The 16,721-nt window shown below is 38.7% G+C and overlaps 4 protein-coding genes across 4 annotated transcripts; 3 read left to right on the top strand and 1 right to left on the bottom strand.

The window, feature by feature from the left end:
- The first annotated feature begins 1,356 nt into the window (after positions 1-1,356).
- Positions 1,357-2,253, top strand: LOC104239416 (protein VAPYRIN-LIKE-like). Its single transcript, XM_009794042.1, has one exon. It carries the CDS (start codon positions 1,357-1,359, stop codon positions 2,251-2,253), a length of 897 nt encoding a protein of 298 aa, XP_009792344.1.
- A 7-nt stretch (positions 2,254-2,260) lies between these two features.
- Positions 2,261-2,641, top strand: LOC138877777 (protein VAPYRIN-LIKE-like). The gene has a single exon (XM_070157414.1). It carries the CDS (start codon positions 2,261-2,263, stop codon positions 2,639-2,641), a length of 381 nt encoding a protein of 126 aa, XP_070013515.1.
- A 675-nt stretch (positions 2,642-3,316) lies between these two features.
- LOC104239412 (protein VAPYRIN-LIKE-like) lies at positions 3,317-5,096 on the bottom strand. Its single transcript, XM_009794041.2, has one exon. It carries the CDS (start codon positions 4,952-4,954, stop codon positions 3,545-3,547), a length of 1,410 nt encoding a protein of 469 aa, XP_009792343.1. The 5' UTR covers positions 4,955-5,096; the 3' UTR covers positions 3,317-3,544.
- Positions 5,097-14,716: 9,620 nt separating this feature from the next.
- Positions 14,717-15,151, top strand: LOC138877776 (secreted RxLR effector protein 161-like). The gene has a single exon (XM_070157413.1). The coding sequence runs from the start codon at positions 14,717-14,719 to the stop codon at positions 15,149-15,151; it is 435 nt and encodes a 144-aa protein (XP_070013514.1).
- Positions 15,152-16,721: the final 1,570 nt, after the last annotated feature.

The raw sequence follows: 16,721 nt of genomic DNA, 5'->3' as shown, positions 1-16,721 counted from the left end.
AGTCAGGATTTCAATACATGTATCGAACTGCCGACGAGAAACCAAAAGAAAATGACCTCGTAATTCAGATAGCTTTTGGGTTTTAGCCTTAATTGGTAGTAGGTTTAATTTCTCATATTTGTATGGTTTTTAGTAACTTGATCGCGACTGTGGAGTTGAGACTAGAAGACAAGGTGGAAATTTAAATGCATGTTTGCCTTTTGTCGTGAATATTTTTTTAGGATTACTTCATTCAAGTGAAGTGTCTTAAAATTGAATTAAGCTGAAAAAGGAAAATACGGAGAAGGAGACTGAATCAAAGCATCAAACAATGCTGTGGAATTCGTCAAATAAGTGAATACGACTAACTTGATTTCCTTGGCCAAAATACCGAGAAAGGAAGGAAATTGGGGTGTACCAGACCATGTCAGTCATGTCGAGACTAGCTGCAAAATTCACGAGAAGAGTTCAGCAATTTGGCCGTTATAGGAATTAATTAAACTCATAATCTAACATACAAATAGACGTTTGTTTAAAAAAAGCTAGCAAATGGGAGGAATAAAAAAGTTGATATACTTCATATGAGACCTTATAATTATACGACTTCCCCTTCCCGAGCTGCCTTTTTCATTTTGAAAGCAAATCGTATCCAAAATTGACTATATTGTCTTGTCTTTGACTAAGAATGTGAATCGAGTGTTTTAGTCTGAAACCACATTTGAAGTTTAACGACCCATTCAATTCAAAATTTCACCTTTTCTTGCTCACTCTAAATGTACGTGTATTCTTCGACGCCACATCTGGAGAGAAAGAAAGTTCAAGGGTGGTCCTGGTCAAGGAACCATCAAATAAATGGAGTTGTTACAACAATCAAAAAGTTAAGGAAATAATGCAAATAATCTGCAGATGACGCAGGGCCAAAAAGTTGTCAATATTTTAAAGCTAGATATTAAACTCATTCTTCCTATGTCTCTATTTATAAAGTGACAGTGACACCATCCTCCACTTCACCATAACCACCTAAAAGAAACTAAATATCCGAATCTAATTGTAGATTATACCACACTATAGTAATTTAGTACTCCTACTTGTTTAAAAATGTATTTGTATCATTCAGATGCAAACAATGTAACATATACTATAAAATAACATTACATTGCCATCAGCCATTTTGGCAATTCATATTTCCCTAATCATTCACCATTTAATTAGAGCTTTCAAACCAATACACACACACCATTCTTCTCAGTTTGTCAAAATTAAAAGAAAATCAGCAATGGACAGACTTGTTAAGCCTGATTTGGAGCAACTCCAAATCTGCTTTATCAGAGGGCAAAAATCTTCAGCAACTTCAAGTTAACTAATCTCATGCACACCATGTCTGTAGCCATATGTCTCTCTACCACAAAACCTTCTGTTTTCTCCTTCTCACATCCCTTTTCTATTATTCCTCCCCTCTCCACTGCTTCCTTCACTTTTTCCTTGACTAATTCTTGTGATCAGCCTCCTCTTTCTACGCCTTTGGACACCGTTACGATTAAGTCGTCTATGCTTCCTACTGGTAAAGCCAGTCAAGATGATCTTCGCCGCCTCTTCGCAAGAACTGGACCACATATATTCAAAGATGCCAAGATTCCCATTTCCCTTGTTGGTCCACAAGTTGTGGAGTTTCTGCTTTCACCTAATTCTTCTGTTTCATCCAAGGTTTTACTGGATGTCACTTTACTTCTCCCAAAAGCCTTGTCTTTGTGTGGTGGCTGTCAGCTTGATTCCTTGCTTAAATCTGCTGCCAAGAATGGAAATTCCCACTGTATTTCGGCTCTGATTGAGGCTGGCGCTGATGTAAATAGAAGGGACTCAGATTGGGATTCTGTTATGTCACTAGCTGTGAAATCTGGAAATCTTGATTCTGTTCAGGTTTTGATTGAGTCTGGTTATACTATTGACGATTCTCTTGATAGATTTCTGCATGATTCAGCAGCCACGGACTGCTTGGAATTGATGGAGATTCTCTGTTTGGGTTATGCTGACATAGATTTGAATTCAATTGATTCTCAAGGTAGAACTGCCCTTCATATAGCAGCAATTCACGGGCATGTTGAAGTGCTTCAGTTTCTTGTTTCAGTAGGGAGTGATCCTGATATGTTAGACTCTCAAGGGTGGACTCCTCTGCATTTTGCTGCTCACAAAGGCCATGTTGAAGCAGTTGATTTCTTACTAAATCATTCCAGTTTTGCAAAACATGCTGTAACAAAAGAAGTGAAAACTGCCTGAGCTTGCTATGGATAATGGCAACGCCGAATTGTATGATATTTTACAATTGGGAGACACCTTGCATAGGGCTGCAAGAGAAGGGGATGTTGTTGATATAAAGAAATGTATCGCTGAAGGGGCGAATGTGAATGGAAAAGATCAGAATGGTTGGACACCTTTGCACAGAGCAGCTTTTAAGGGTAGAATAGAAGGGGTAAAGGTATTGGTAAAGCATGGAGCCAAGCTTGATGTTGTTGATAAATGTGGATACACGCCGCTTCATCTTGCTGTTGAGGCTGGACAAAAGGATGTGGCTATGTATTTAGTTGCTCAAGGTGCTAAGGCTAATTTGAAGAGCTTTAAAGCTAAAGGACTGGTTTCTTGTGACTTGGACTATGTCCACATATAACCAAATATGTACTTGCAACTTTGTATCAAGCAAAGCATGAAAGATCTTAATTCATATTTTGTAAAGGCTGTTGTATATGTTTTGGCTAATCCAATAGTATTTTAACGAATTCTGCATTTTGACTGATTTCATGGAATCCTAAACATGTTCTCTGAGAGAAAAAATTGATCATTTAGTGACTTCTATATATAACAAAAATAGGGCATTTACTAAGTGAAGTTTACCAGCACATTGGTAGTGTATGTTCCTAAAAATAGTCTCTGACTTCTACTTAGCTATTCTCTGAGATTTTTTCCCAAACTATCTTCACAAGTAGAGAAGAGATACTGACCTTTAGGCAGAGAAAGATAGGAGTCATCAAAACAAAACCAAAATGGCCTAATAAATTAAGAAACGAGGTGACAAAAAGATGGCCTTGAACGGAAGTTATTAAACATTTTTAGGTGGCCTAGCCTTTGCTTAAACTAGTTGTGGATGACACTATTAAACTGAACACCTGGTTAGTTTGACATTCCAGGGATGATTTACAAGTTTTGGATTCATTTTTCATGGATCCAATAGTATGGTCTTAGTTGCTATTCTCCAATAGTTTACAGGCAGTCTCAGATATTGAAATGGCTAAAAGTTGAAATAAGTCGATATCCAGGTTGAGTATCATCTCAGCTTCTAATTATCAGAAACATAATCAAGCTATGCCACTGAAAATCAAACTATGATAACATTCTAATTCTCATATATTTACAAGAGACGAATTCAAGATCTATGAGAGCCAAAGTCCCAAAAAATTGTATTTTACAACAACAGAACATAGTTGCTTCAAGGCAATTCAGATTAGAAGCTGCAGAGAAAACACAAAAGGAGTTTACAAAGCTTCTGATTAGTCACAATTTGAATTAAGATCTTTCACAAAGTTGTAGTATGTACATGTGAAGGGTGGTTCTTGACATAGTCCAAATCACAAGAAACCAGTCCTTTATCTTTAAAGCTCTTCAAATTAGCCTGAGCAACTAAATACACAGCCACATCCTTTTGTCCAGCCTCAATAGCAAGATGAAGCGGCGTGTATCCACAATCATCAACAACATCAAGCTTAGCTCCATGCTTTACCAATACCTTTACCCCTTCAATTTCACCCTTAAAAGCTGCTCTGTGCAAAGGAGTCCAACCATTCTGATCTCTTCTATTCACATTTGCTCCTTCAGCCATATGTTTCTTGATATTTACAACATCCCCTTTTCTTGCAGCCCTATGCAAAGCGTCTCCCAATTGTAAAATATCATACAACTCGGAGTGGCCATTATCAGTAGCAAGCTCAGAGGCAGTCTTCCCTTGTTTTGTTACAGCAAATTTTGCAAAATTGGAATGCTTTAGTAAGAAGTCAACTGCTTCAACATGGCCTTGGTTAGCAGCAAAATGCAAAGGAGTCCACCCTTGAGAGTCTAACATATCAGGATCACTCCCCACTGAAATAAGAAACTGAAGCACTTCAACATGCCCATAAATTGCTGCTATGTGAATAGCAGTTCTACCTTGAGAATCAACTGAGTTCAAATCTATATCAGCATAACCCAAACAAAGAATCTCCATCAAGTCCACGCGGTCCATAGCAGCTGCATCATGCAGAAACCTATCAACAGAATTACCAACAGTATAACCAGACTCAATCAGAACCTGAACAGAATCAAGATTTCCAGATTTCACTGCCAGTGACATAACAGAATCCCCATCTGAGTCCCTTCTATTTACATCAGCTCCAGCCTCAATCAGAGCTGAAATACAGTGGGAATTTCCATTCTTGGTAGCAGATTTAAGCAAGGAATCAAGCTGACAGCCATCACACAAAGACAGTGCTTTTGGGAGAAGTAAACTGACGTCCAATAAAGTGTTGGATGAAACAGAAGAAGTAGGTGAAAGAAGAAACTCCACAACTTGTGGACCAACAAGGGAGATGGGAATCTTGGCATCTTTGAATATATGTCGTCCAGTTCTGGAGAAGAGACGGCGAAGATCATCTTGAGTTGCTTTACCGGTAGGAAGCATAGATGACTTAACTGTAACGGTGTCCAAAGGCGTAGAAAGAGGAGGCTGATCACAAGAATTAGTCAAGAAAAGAGTGAAGGAAGCAGTGGAGAGGGGAGGAATAATAGAAAAGGGATGTGAGAAGGAGAAAACAGAAGGTTTTGTGGTAGAGAGACAAACAGCTACAGACATGGTGTGCATGAGACTGGTTAACTTAAAAGTTGCTGAAGACTTCTGCCCTCGGATGAAGCAGAGTTTGAACTCCTCAATATCAGGCTTAATAAGTCTGTCCATGCTTTGTTTCTTTCAAACTGATGAGAAGAATGGTGTATATGGCGTTGCAAACTCTATTAGAGTGAAAACATAAAATGATGTATGATTAGGGAAATATGAATTGCCAAAATGGATGATGGCGATGTGTTGTTATTTTTTGGTATTTGAGTATTTTATGTTACATTGTTCTCATCTGAATGACACCAATACAATATTTAAACGAGTACGAGTAAAATATTATAGTATGGTATAATCTACAGCTAAATTTGAATATTGAGTTTATTTAAGGTGATTGTTGTGGAGAGTAGGATGGTGTCATTGTCACTTTGGAATCAGAGGCACAGGAAGAATTAGCATACTTAATTTAACTTTAAAATATTGACAACTTTTTGGCCCTTGCGTCATCCCAAGTTGGATCATTAGCAACAGGTTTCAATTCTTCTGATGGATCAACTACTCCATTGTTATAGGATCTTTGACCAGGCATGCCCTTTCTAGATGTGGCCTCAACGAACTTACATATATGTACACTTAATTTGGGTATGCGTAGGATTTACACTGAAATTACCTAACAAATTATTTTATTTTGATAATGATGATGATATGAGTTTAGCTAAGATTTATATCGCTGATCCTAACTTGTTTGAGATTGGGGTTTAGTTATTGTTGTTGTAATGTTAATTCTTTTATGGATTTCCATTTTTTTTTTAGGATGATGACATTGGTAGACATAATATTAATCTAGCTATATGTATGTTGAACGGGTATATTTGCTAATTTAAAATTTCGTTTTGATTTTATGTTTTCTAGCCATATTATTCAATAGAATTTAAATCGAGAGAATTAATCGAATTGGACAAAACTTATTTGGCTTGGTGAACACTTATTTATTTATGCACCAACAACCTTTTAAATCGAACTAGACCGAACCGAATTAAATCAGACGAACCAATCAATTGTACTCCTTAATTCAATCTCCTTCACTAATAATATATTTACATTAAAAAGGCATTCCTTAATTCAGCCTTTTTCGATTTCGATTTATCGATTTTTGGGACTTATCGATTCAGTTATCGATTACACCAATAAAAAAAATTGTGGGATTCCACGGAAAGTATATCGCTATAAACACGCCTATAACAAACTCAAATTTCATTCTCCACCCTTCTTCTATTTATACCTTTCGAAAACTCTCTCTCCCAATTAGAACAACTATTTCAAATTCCAAATACCCTGTACACTATCAATAATTAGAAGAAATCAATAATTAATGGAAACACTAATGGAGGAAGAAGAGTAAAACTGGAGAGAAGTGAAGCTTCCGTCGCTCATACCAGTGGTGCCGCCGCCTGAATTGGAGAGAGAAACAGGAGAGAGGCGTTGGGGATGGGACATAGTCAACGCTATTGATCACGGTCTTAACAGCAAGCACGCTTTTGATTGGGTTGTTACTCATATTTGTCGTTTCGCTGATACCATTCATCTTGTCCACGCCGTCTCCATTTAATTTGCTTTTCTTTTTCTTTTTCTTATTGGAACCAAAGTAATGGGTAGAGGAAATAATAGGGTTAGGGACTTAGGGTAAAAGAAAGGGTATATTTGTCTTTTTAGTATATCTTATCGGTTTATCGATAAACCGATAACCGAAGAGGACAAAATCGAAATCGATAAGGAAAATTTCAAAATCAAAATTGAAATCGATAAATTGATAAACCGATATCGATAAACCGATAACAAATAATCGATTCGATTTATCGATAAACTGATTCGAATGCACACCCCTAATCAAGACAGTGACTATGGCAAACATCTTTGATCTTAACGTCTCAACTGATGTGGTAATGGTTAATAAATTATTCAGGGAAAATTTTTGTGGGAAATAGAAAGGATTAAGTATTTCAAGATCTGATACTCGTAAATGAAGTTGGAAATGAGCAATGGAATACTAGTTCAAGACAACTGTATAGGGTAAAATTGGTTTACAGTTAATGCTCGAATAATAGCATGACACGTGGAACCGAAGACAGGTAAAAGTCGAATCAAGTAACAACCAGTACCGGGAACAACGACTGCAATTGACATCGGATAAATCCTGAAGGGAGCATGGTCAACATAGCAGGCCGAATATTTACCATCGGATAGCATTGAATGAAGAATATTCTCTAACATTAAATGAGCAGTCGTTGCAGAGAATATTTGTATTCATGGCATGCCGTTACACATTTATCAATGACTCCTTTATTATCATTTAAGTGGGGCTTGACCCTAGGATCTTATTTTCCTAGGAATAACTATAAATAGCGGGCTCAACAACCACTGTAAGATGAAATTCTTGGCAAAACATATGTTGTATTCCATTTTCGTTCTCAATTAAACAATTTTATTTGCGCTTTTACATTGTTCTCATTTCTGTCCTCGGAGACGTTCTTCTTGGAGCCAGTCTTGTCATCTTCTTCAATTTTAATTGCTAAGTTTTACTTTTAATCTTATTTCATTATCATTTTTGGATCAAATCAGTTAGCTTGTCTATAAATCACGTAACAAATTTAGCTGTATTGTTTTACGGGTAAACAGTTTGGTGCCCACTGCGGGGCTTAGACAGTCTCTTAATTGCTTTGATATTTACGTTTATTACTAATTTGTTTGATTTTTTCCTTAGCAAGAAATCAAAAATGGTAGCTAATGATGTCAACATCATGCACAATGCTGAGGGACACGAAAATTTGCCTCAACATGAAGATTCTATCAGCGACACCCGTAACGAAAGGGATGTAGCAACCCCAGTTCGTGAAGGGCAGTATCCCAGGTATGTGCGGAAGACGACTCCCGATGACACAGAGGATGAACAAGTCGGGGAAACAGTGAAAATCTTGAGTAAGCAGCAGAAAGCCATCATGAACCATTTCTCAAGGCAAGATAGGGTAATGATGGAGTTGAAACAAGTATTCTCGGGCGCCTCCAAAAATGCAAACGGAAGGGGCCTAGTTCCCCCCGGTGTTCCTAAATCAAAAGGCTCAAAGGGTTGATAATAACACCCCAAGGGGTGAGGTTGGTTTCGACAGTGCCAGAGGGACCAGTAGTAGATCTGGTAACGAAAGGGAATGACCCCTTCAAAATCGAGCTCATGAGATTTATGAGGTAAATGAACGAACGAATGGATCGGAATGCGAAGGAGTTTCACGCCCAAATGGATCAGATTCTAGGTGCACAACCAGTTTTGAAAGGCCCAGATTCGAAGAAATACACGCAATTGCCATTTAAATCGAGCGCAACACCAGAGTTATTTCCGAAGAGGTTCAAAATGCCGAACATACAAAAATACAATGGGACTTCTGATCCGCATGAGCACATCACAACCTACACCATAGCTGTAAAGGGGAACAATTTGGCTCAGCATGAGATCGAATCGGTTATGCGAAAAACGTTTGGTGAAACCCTCACAAGGGGGAGGGGGGGGGGGCTGACATGGTATTCACTCTTACCCAAGCATTCAATTAACTTTTTAAAATGCTTGCAGATTCATTCATAAAGGCCCATTCCAGGGCAAGGAAGGTCCAAGCCAGGAAGGTGAACATATTTAGGATTGCGCAAGGTAAGATCGAATTACTGCGGGAGTTCATGATCAGTTTCCAAAAAGAAAGGATGCTGCTACTGATTGTACTAGACAAGTGCGAAGCGGAGGCAGTCACTAAGGGTTTGAATCCAGTAGCTTCGACGCCTCCCGAAAGCTGAAGGAAAGCATGCTCGAATTCTAGCGACCATATGGGTAGATGTCCATAATTGTTATGGGTCAAAAATAAAGATAGAAGACGATCAACTCGGGTTCCTGACATCAACCAAGGGATGGGACCGAGACAAGAACCAGGATAAGTTCAAGAGCGATTTCGATGTGGATCAACAATCTTCTAAAGGTCGATTCCTACCATACGAGAGAACTGAAAGATGCGGAAGCAAAGGGTTCCAATCCTCGGATAGGTTCGCACCCGATAGAAGAACTGGCCATGGGTAGAATAACAGATTATTACAAGAAAAAGAGGTATCAGGGGCCCAGGATTCCGCACATCCCATGTTGTCAGATTACAAATTCAACATCAGTGTAGTGGAGTTGGTATCAGTGATGAGGAATATCAAAGAAGCATGATTCCCGAAGCAAATCAGGTCTGATCCCAGCCAGAAGGATCCTAACTTATGGTGCAAATATCATGGGTCTCATGGCCACAGAACTAGAAACTGCCGGAATCTGCATGAAGACGTGGCGACATTATTAAAGAACATCCATCTCAGGGAGTTCTTGAGTGCTAAGAACAATTACGGCGTTGCTGGAAAAATGCGGAGTCTTCGAAGACAGTATGATGGGCTTAAGGTCTTTTAAACTATGTTTTGATGATCTAACAAACTTTCTTTATAGAACCAGATAAAGGACCTGAAGCATGCCTGGTACAATCATTATCAAGATTAATCAACTCAAGATAATCTGGGCAGTGTGCCTTTAGATTCACAAGAACTAGATTAGGGACTTGATCCCTTGGTGTTCCCCTGACAGAAGAATAAGTCAACTATACAGCTGGAAAGCAACTGCAGAAAGTGACTGCCTTCAACTGTACACGCAATAGTGCAGCAGTCACTTCCCATTGGGAAGAGGCATGTACTAACCAAGAATTGACATCACCATTGTGAATTGACATCACCATGGTGATGTTTTTGTAGTATAACAACCTGGTGCAAGGCACAAGACGAAAAACTTGAGCATTTTCAGTGATATTCCTTCAAGTGCTAAAAACACCTCTCTCAAGAACAAAGTTGCTGCAACCTCAAGGACCAGATCCAAAGATTGAAGATATCTTAAGTCCTTAGGTTTGTCGAGTCTTTGTTATTTGTTCTTCATTGTAACTCCTATCTTGCTTTATTAGAAGCTTTGTTTTAGGAAACACAAAATCATAAACCATCTGAGTTTGTGTCTTGGCTAGAGTTAGCCGAGTTATGAAGTCTTTGTAATAGAGTTATTACAAAGTGGCTTGTAATAGAGTTGTTACAAGTTAGTGAGTGATTAAGTCTTTGTAATAGAGTTATTACAAAGTGGCTTGTAATAAGTGTTGTTATAAATTAGAGTGATTAAAGTCTTTGTAACTCGAGAGTGACAGAGTGGCTTGTGGTAAGAGTATCACAAGTTAGTTGAGTTGAATTCTTTGTAATGGAGTCATTACAAAGTGGCTTGTAATAGGTGTTTACAAGTTAGTAAAGTTGAAATCCTATCAAAGTAGGTCGTGATTTTTGTCCCCTTGAGTTGAGATTTTCCACGTAAAAAACCTGTATCTCATTTACATACTGGTTCAGTAGTTAGCACTGTAGGAACTGATATAAGACCAGATCTCTATACAGTTTGGTTCATTAGTATTTTCAGTGGAAACTCATAGAGGACCAGGTACTCTACAGTTGGTGGACTCATATAAACTATCAATTGGTATCAGAGCGGGTTCTTTCTAGAAGGTTAACACCTAGAAAGGATCTCAATAGCTGCTCCACCTAACTTTGAGGAAGGACAATCAACTTACAGACCCCCTAGATTCAATGGTCAGTATTACGGCTGGTGGAAGACTCGTATGCATGATTTCATAATGGCAGAAGATTTAGAGCTGTGGGACGTCATTTGTGATGATCCACATGTTCCTATGAAGAAGCTTGGAGAAACTGGAACAATGGTGCCGAAAAATAGAAAATAATATAGTGATATTGATAGAAAAGCTATAGAAAAGAACTTTCGTGCCAAGAAAATCTTGATATGTGGTATAGGACCTGATGAGTACAATAGAATCTTAGCATGTGATTCTGCCAAGGAAATATAGGAAGCATTACAAATGGCACATGAAGGAACTACTCAGGTTAAGTTGTCCAAGATTGACATGCTCACCACCGAGTATGAGCTCTTCAAGATGAAGGATGATGAGTCTATACAAGATATGCACACTAGATTCACATCTATCATAAATGAGCTTCATTCACTTGGAAAAGTTATTCCCAGAAACAAGCTTGTAAGAAAAGTTCTCATTGTTCTACCTGGCTCTTGGGAGGGTAAGGTGAATGCTATCACCAAAGCTAAAGATTTACAAACTCTAACCATGGATGAGCTGGTTGGAAATCTAAAGACATACTAGATGAAAAGACAGAGAGACAATGAAAAGAGCCGAAGAAAAAGAAGAACCTGGTGCTCAAGGATGAAAATAATGACTCAAGTGAAGAAGATAGTGATATGGCCTATCTCACTAAAAGATTTCAAAAGATGGTTCGATGAAATGGTGGTATACCTAAGAGAGGTAGTACAAGAAAACCAAGAAACTATGATCTCTTTCACAAGTGCGGAAAGCCAGGGCATTTCATCAAAGACTGCCCACTTCTGAAACATGAGCATTACAAATACAACTCTGACACAGCAACAAAACGGATCCTGATTCCTGACAAATGTTTCAGCCGAAAAAGTGCAGCTAACAATGTTGTGAAGCAAGCTCTTGCTGCATGGAAAGACTCGTCCAGTGAATCAGAAGGGGAATCAAGAGCAGAAAACAGTTCCATGATGGCAGTGGAAAATGAAGCAAAGGAATATGATTCACTATTTGCATTGATGGCTCAGTTTGATGATGATGAAGAGGATGAAAGTGATGAGGTAAATTTCAGGTATGTTCAGAGAAATCTGAAGTCCTACTCTTCTAAGAAATTGATATGTCTATTAACTGTTTTAATTGATGCATATTATAGTCTTGATAATGATAAGGAAGCACTAACCATAGAGCTAGGAGATGCTAAACAATCTAGAGATGATCTGGTGGTCTGTATGGTGGATTTAAATGAGACCATAGCTAATCTTGAAAAATAAAAGGAAGCTCTAACTAAAAAAATAAATAGTGTAGAAAATGAGAGAGATGACATGATGGTAGTGGTTGTTAACTTGAAGGAAACCATAAAAAACCTAAGCAAAGAAAAGAATGCCCTAGAAGAGAAAATTGCTGATGCTGAGCAAGCAAGGGATGACTTTTTGGTGGTTATCACAGATCTAGAGGAAACCATTGAGGGACTCAAATCTGAATATAGACATGTAAGTATTGGAAAAGGGAAGGGAGTAGCTAGTGAGACACACATCAAACTTGAAAAAGAATTAAATGATGTGAGAACTAGTCTATGTGGTGAACTCGAGAAAAATAGGCAGCTTCAAGCTGAATTGAAGAATGAAATAATTAATCTTGAGAAATCTCTCAAGTGCACCTGGTCCTCAGATGCTGTCACAGCCATGTACTTCAATAATAGTGGAAACAAGCAGGGAATCGGGTTCCAAAAGGAGAAAACTCCTTACAACCCTCACAGCAAGTATGTCACAATTCCTGATAACTGGCTTTGTACCCACTATGAAAACAATGGGCACTTCAAAGAAATTACCAGGCCAGGGTTCTATATGTACAAAAAAACAAAGTGTTTGCTTAAAAAATGACTACTAAAGAGGGACCAGGTACCACTCGCAAAAAACGAATGCTGCCTGCATGGACTAGAAAAGTTCTTATTCATCCCTTTTCTCATTACAAGGGACCCAAACTAGTTTGGATTCCTAAATCTAACCCATAATTTATATGTGCAAGGAATAGTGAGAGGAAGTGGACTACAATGGATTAAGGACAGTGGATGCTCAAAGCATATGACTGGAAACACCATGGATTTTCTCTTATTGAAAGCCCTGCAGGGAGGGAATGTATCCTTTGAAAATGAAAAAAGGGTACATTCTCGGTGTCGTAAAGGTTAGAAAGTCTCTTTCACACTCAATTGAGAACGTGTACTATGTGGATGGCCTGAAGTACAGTCTCTTGAGTGTCTCTCAAATTTGTGATAAAGGGAGCAAAGTAGAGTTCTTGTCTAAAGTGTGCACAATTACTAATCTGGTAACTGGCGAAGTGGTCCTAGTAGCCAAAAGATACAAGAACATCTACATTGCTGACTTTGAATATCTACAAGCTGGTGATATAAGATGCTTGAAGTCAGTTGATGATGACACAGAAATTTGGCATAGAAGATTCGGGCATGCAAGCTTCTCACTTCTGAATAAATTGATTCAGAAAGACCTGGTTCGTGGTCTGACAAATTCAAAATTCACCTAGATAATGTTTCTTAGAACAAAGGATGATACTTTCGAGGTATTTGTGGCCTTTTTCAAGAAGATCCAAGTGAAGATGGAATTGAAGGTAGCATGCATCAGATCTGACCACGGGAAAGAATTTGACAACGCCAAATTTGATGAAGTTTTGTAACAAAAATAGGATCACTTACAACTTCTCAGCACCAAGGATTCCACAGCAAAATGGTGTTATTGAAAGAAAGAACAGAACTCTAGAAGACATGGCACGGACAATGCTCATTGACAATGGAATCGCCAAAAATTTCTAGGCAGAAGCAATAAACACTGCTTGCTACTTGGTGAATATGATCAGGTCCCTTCTAAACAAAACCCCCTATGAGCTGCTCAATGGAAGAAAACCAAAGATAACTTATCTAAGAATCTTTGGATGCAAATGCTATGTTCTCAACAACGGGAAGGACCAACTTGAGAAGTTTGATGCAAAAAGCGATGAAGCAATCCTTCTAGGATACTCCCCTCAAAGCAAAGCCCACAAAGTCTACAACAAAATAGCACACTGTGTGGAAGGAAGTGTTCATGTGCTATTCAACGAGACACCCTCCTCTAACAAAGGAAGAAACCATGATGATCAACACAATGAACCACTTTTGGTCCTTGGGAAATATCTGATGTTTCAAATGGGAAGGCTAATATGATAAGTCAGATGAAGGAGACAGGTGAATACAATGCAACATCCTCTTCCACTTCTCAAGAGAAACCTGATACTTCAATTACTACTACTAAAGCTGAAGAAAGAGTTGGAGATGCAGTGCAAGGCACTCCACAAGTAACAGAACAAGGAGTGCAGGGAAATCCATTGCAATGCAAGAGAAACTACATCAATTTGAAAGAAACAAGGTATGACTCGTGGTACCTAGACCCTCAGACAGAACCATCATAGGGATCGGGTGGTTATTCAGGAATAAGCTGGATGAACATGGAAATACTACAAGGAACAAAGCAAGGCTTGCTGTCCAAGGATACAATTAGGAGGAAGGGATCGATTATGATAAAACTTTTTCCCCAGTAGCTCGCATGGAAGCTATTAGGATCCTCATTGCCTTTGCTTTACATATGGAATTCACCCTATTCTAAATGGATGTGAAGAGTGCCTTCCTGAATGGTTTTCTCAAGGAAGAAGTCTATATCAAGCTACCTCCAGGTTTTGAAAGTCATGTACATCCTGAACATGTATTCAAATTGGATAAGGCATTATACGGATTAAAACAGACCCCTAGAGCTTGGTACGAGAGACTATCCAAGTTTCTCTTGGAAAATGGCTTCACAAGAGGAAAGATTGACAATACATTGACTTTGACGAGGAAGGAACCTGTTCATTGTTCAGATTTATGTGGATGACATCATATTTGGAGCTACAACTAACTTATTATGTGAAGAATTTGCTAAACTCAAGGGAAGTGAGTCTAAAATGAGTATGATGGGGAAACTGAATGTCTTCCTAGATCTTCAAGTGAAGCAGTCCATAAAGTGAATGTGCATCAGTCAGTAGAAACACATCAAAGAACTCTTGAAAAAGGTTTGATGTGGAAGCATCAAAGGTGACCGATACCCCTATTGCTACTGCTACTAAACTGGACACGAATGATTCTAGATAACCTACAAATCAAACAATGTATAGGGGAATCATTGGATCTCTACTCTACCTTACTGCCAGCAGGCCAGACATTGTGTTTAGTGTGGGATTATGTGCAAGATTCCAATCAAATTCTAAGGAATCTCATCTGAAGGCTACTAAGAGAATTCTGAGATATCTTAAGGGCACACAGAACCTGGTTTTGGACTATCCTTCAGGTGAAAATTTCAACCTTATTGGTTATGCTGACGCTGATTATGCAGGCTATCTGGTGGACAGGAGAAACACATTTGGAATAGCTCATTTTCTTGGATCATGTTTTATCTCAAGGGGTACAAGGAAACAAAACTCAGTAGCTCTCTCAACGGCTGAAGCAGAATATGTTGCAATGGCCTCGTGCTGTGCTCATTCACTATGGATCAAGCAACAATTGGAAGATTTTGGTGTATATATTGATTGTGTAGCGTTTTAATATGACAACACCAGTGCTTTAAACATGGCAAAGAACCCGGTTCAACACAAGAAAACCAAGCACATTGATGTCAGATACCATTTTCTCAGGAACAATGTGGAAAAAAGGTCTTATTTGTATAAGATTTTGTTGCACAGAAGATTAAATTACAGATATCTTCACCAAAGCTTTGAGCAGGGATCACCTTGAGAAACATGATGGCACTTAGGTTACTTAAACCTAATTGAGAACCTGGTTATGCTGACATGGCTATGATAGTCACACTAAGGTAAAATTGGCTAAAGTGTTTTCTGACTAGGCCTAACTCACATCGATACCATTGCAGGTAAACACACATGATGATCATAGAAGCTAAAGGTACAATGTTGAACTTCAGAGGAGAGTTGCAAAACCCTTTTACAAAAACAGGTCAGAAACCTAGTTCCTATACCACAGGTTAGTAGTGATGTGTTTTTCGCATGCTTATTCAAAAGGATAGCAAAATTAATTCAACTTCCATATCATCTGACTTTTTAGAGTCTGCATAATACGTCTTGTCTCTCAAATCCTTTCACTTCCTCTACGCATTACGTATTCCCACAAACCTGTCGTTGTTTCAAAACTCTTCAAAACCCATTCCTCTCCCCTCACATCATTAGAGTTTTCTTCCATAAGACCCTCACACTCCCAGCAGTTCTGAACAATTATCTCCCTTTGCATCTCTTTAATTTTTCCTTCAAAACTTTCTACCACTTCTCTCACCATGGCCAACGAACAATCATCTCCTTCTCCTGCCATTGACACCACTTCCACATCTCCACCTCCCTTAACACCACCACCAGAAACCCACTTCTTTAATAACCCTAATACTACTGTACTCATATCAGTTTCCTCTTCATCTCCAGTCACCTCTACTCTTTATCTCCAGTCACCTCTACCCCTCCGTTAAACCCTGTTTCACTTCCATATGTTACAAACCCTACTTCTCTTTCTTCTTCTGAATCTCAGGGGGAAGAAACTCTATTCTAAGGGGATGAAAGGACTCTGGTGCTTTTCGAGTCTCCGGCTCATGACACTATCACAGAAAAACCTATTGAAGAACCTGATTCTCTTTCAACTGAAACAAACCAGGAGGTTGCAGAAGAAAGAGGCTTATGAATCTGCCTTGTAGAAGAGTAAGCAGAGTATTAAGAAAAAGAAGTAGAGGTTGATGAAATAGGGTGAAGTTGTGGCTGACAAACACATTCCAGTTGTTAAGGTTGATAAAGATGTTGTGGCGGAACCTAGTTCCTTAGTGAAAAGATCTACAAAAGTCCAAAAGTTTGTGGTTGAGAAAAATTTGTTTGAATGTGACATAGTGTGGCTGTTGCACGAAGGAATGAGAAGATTGTTGAAATGTCTAGAAAACAAAAGTAGGAAACTGTGGGAGGACCTGATTCATTAATGAAGACCATTCCAAGTGATAACCTTGGGCAGGAGAGTTTGAGAACTCAGAAAAGTCTTGAGAGGTCGCACGTTTGGCCCGACAATCTCGGAGATGGCAGGTATGAGTAGGCAACAAGTGGAGAACCTACGGGAGAAACTGCTTGAC

Source organism: Nicotiana sylvestris, chromosome 9 (genome assembly GCF_000393655.2).
Source record: "Nicotiana sylvestris chromosome 9, ASM39365v2, whole genome shotgun sequence".
Lineage (NCBI taxonomy): Eukaryota > Viridiplantae > Streptophyta > Magnoliopsida > Solanales > Solanaceae > Nicotiana > Nicotiana sylvestris.
Note: the sequence above shows the minus strand (reverse complement) of the source record. Positions and strands in the feature narration are given on the sequence as shown.

What these genes read in the sequence shown, in the direction of transcription:
- LOC104239412 (XM_009794041.2), bottom strand. Translation starts at nt 4,954, where the DNA reads ATGGACAGACTTATTAAGCCTGATATTGAGGAGTTCAAACTCTGCTTC.
- LOC138877777 (XM_070157414.1), top strand. Translation starts at nt 2,261, where the DNA reads ATGGATAATGGCAACGCCGAATTGTATGATATTTTACAATTGGGAGAC.
- LOC138877776 (XM_070157413.1), top strand. Translation starts at nt 14,717, where the DNA reads ATGTATAGGGGAATCATTGGATCTCTACTCTACCTTACTGCCAGCAGG.
- LOC104239416 (XM_009794042.1), top strand. Translation starts at nt 1,357, where the DNA reads ATGTCTGTAGCCATATGTCTCTCTACCACAAAACCTTCTGTTTTCTCC.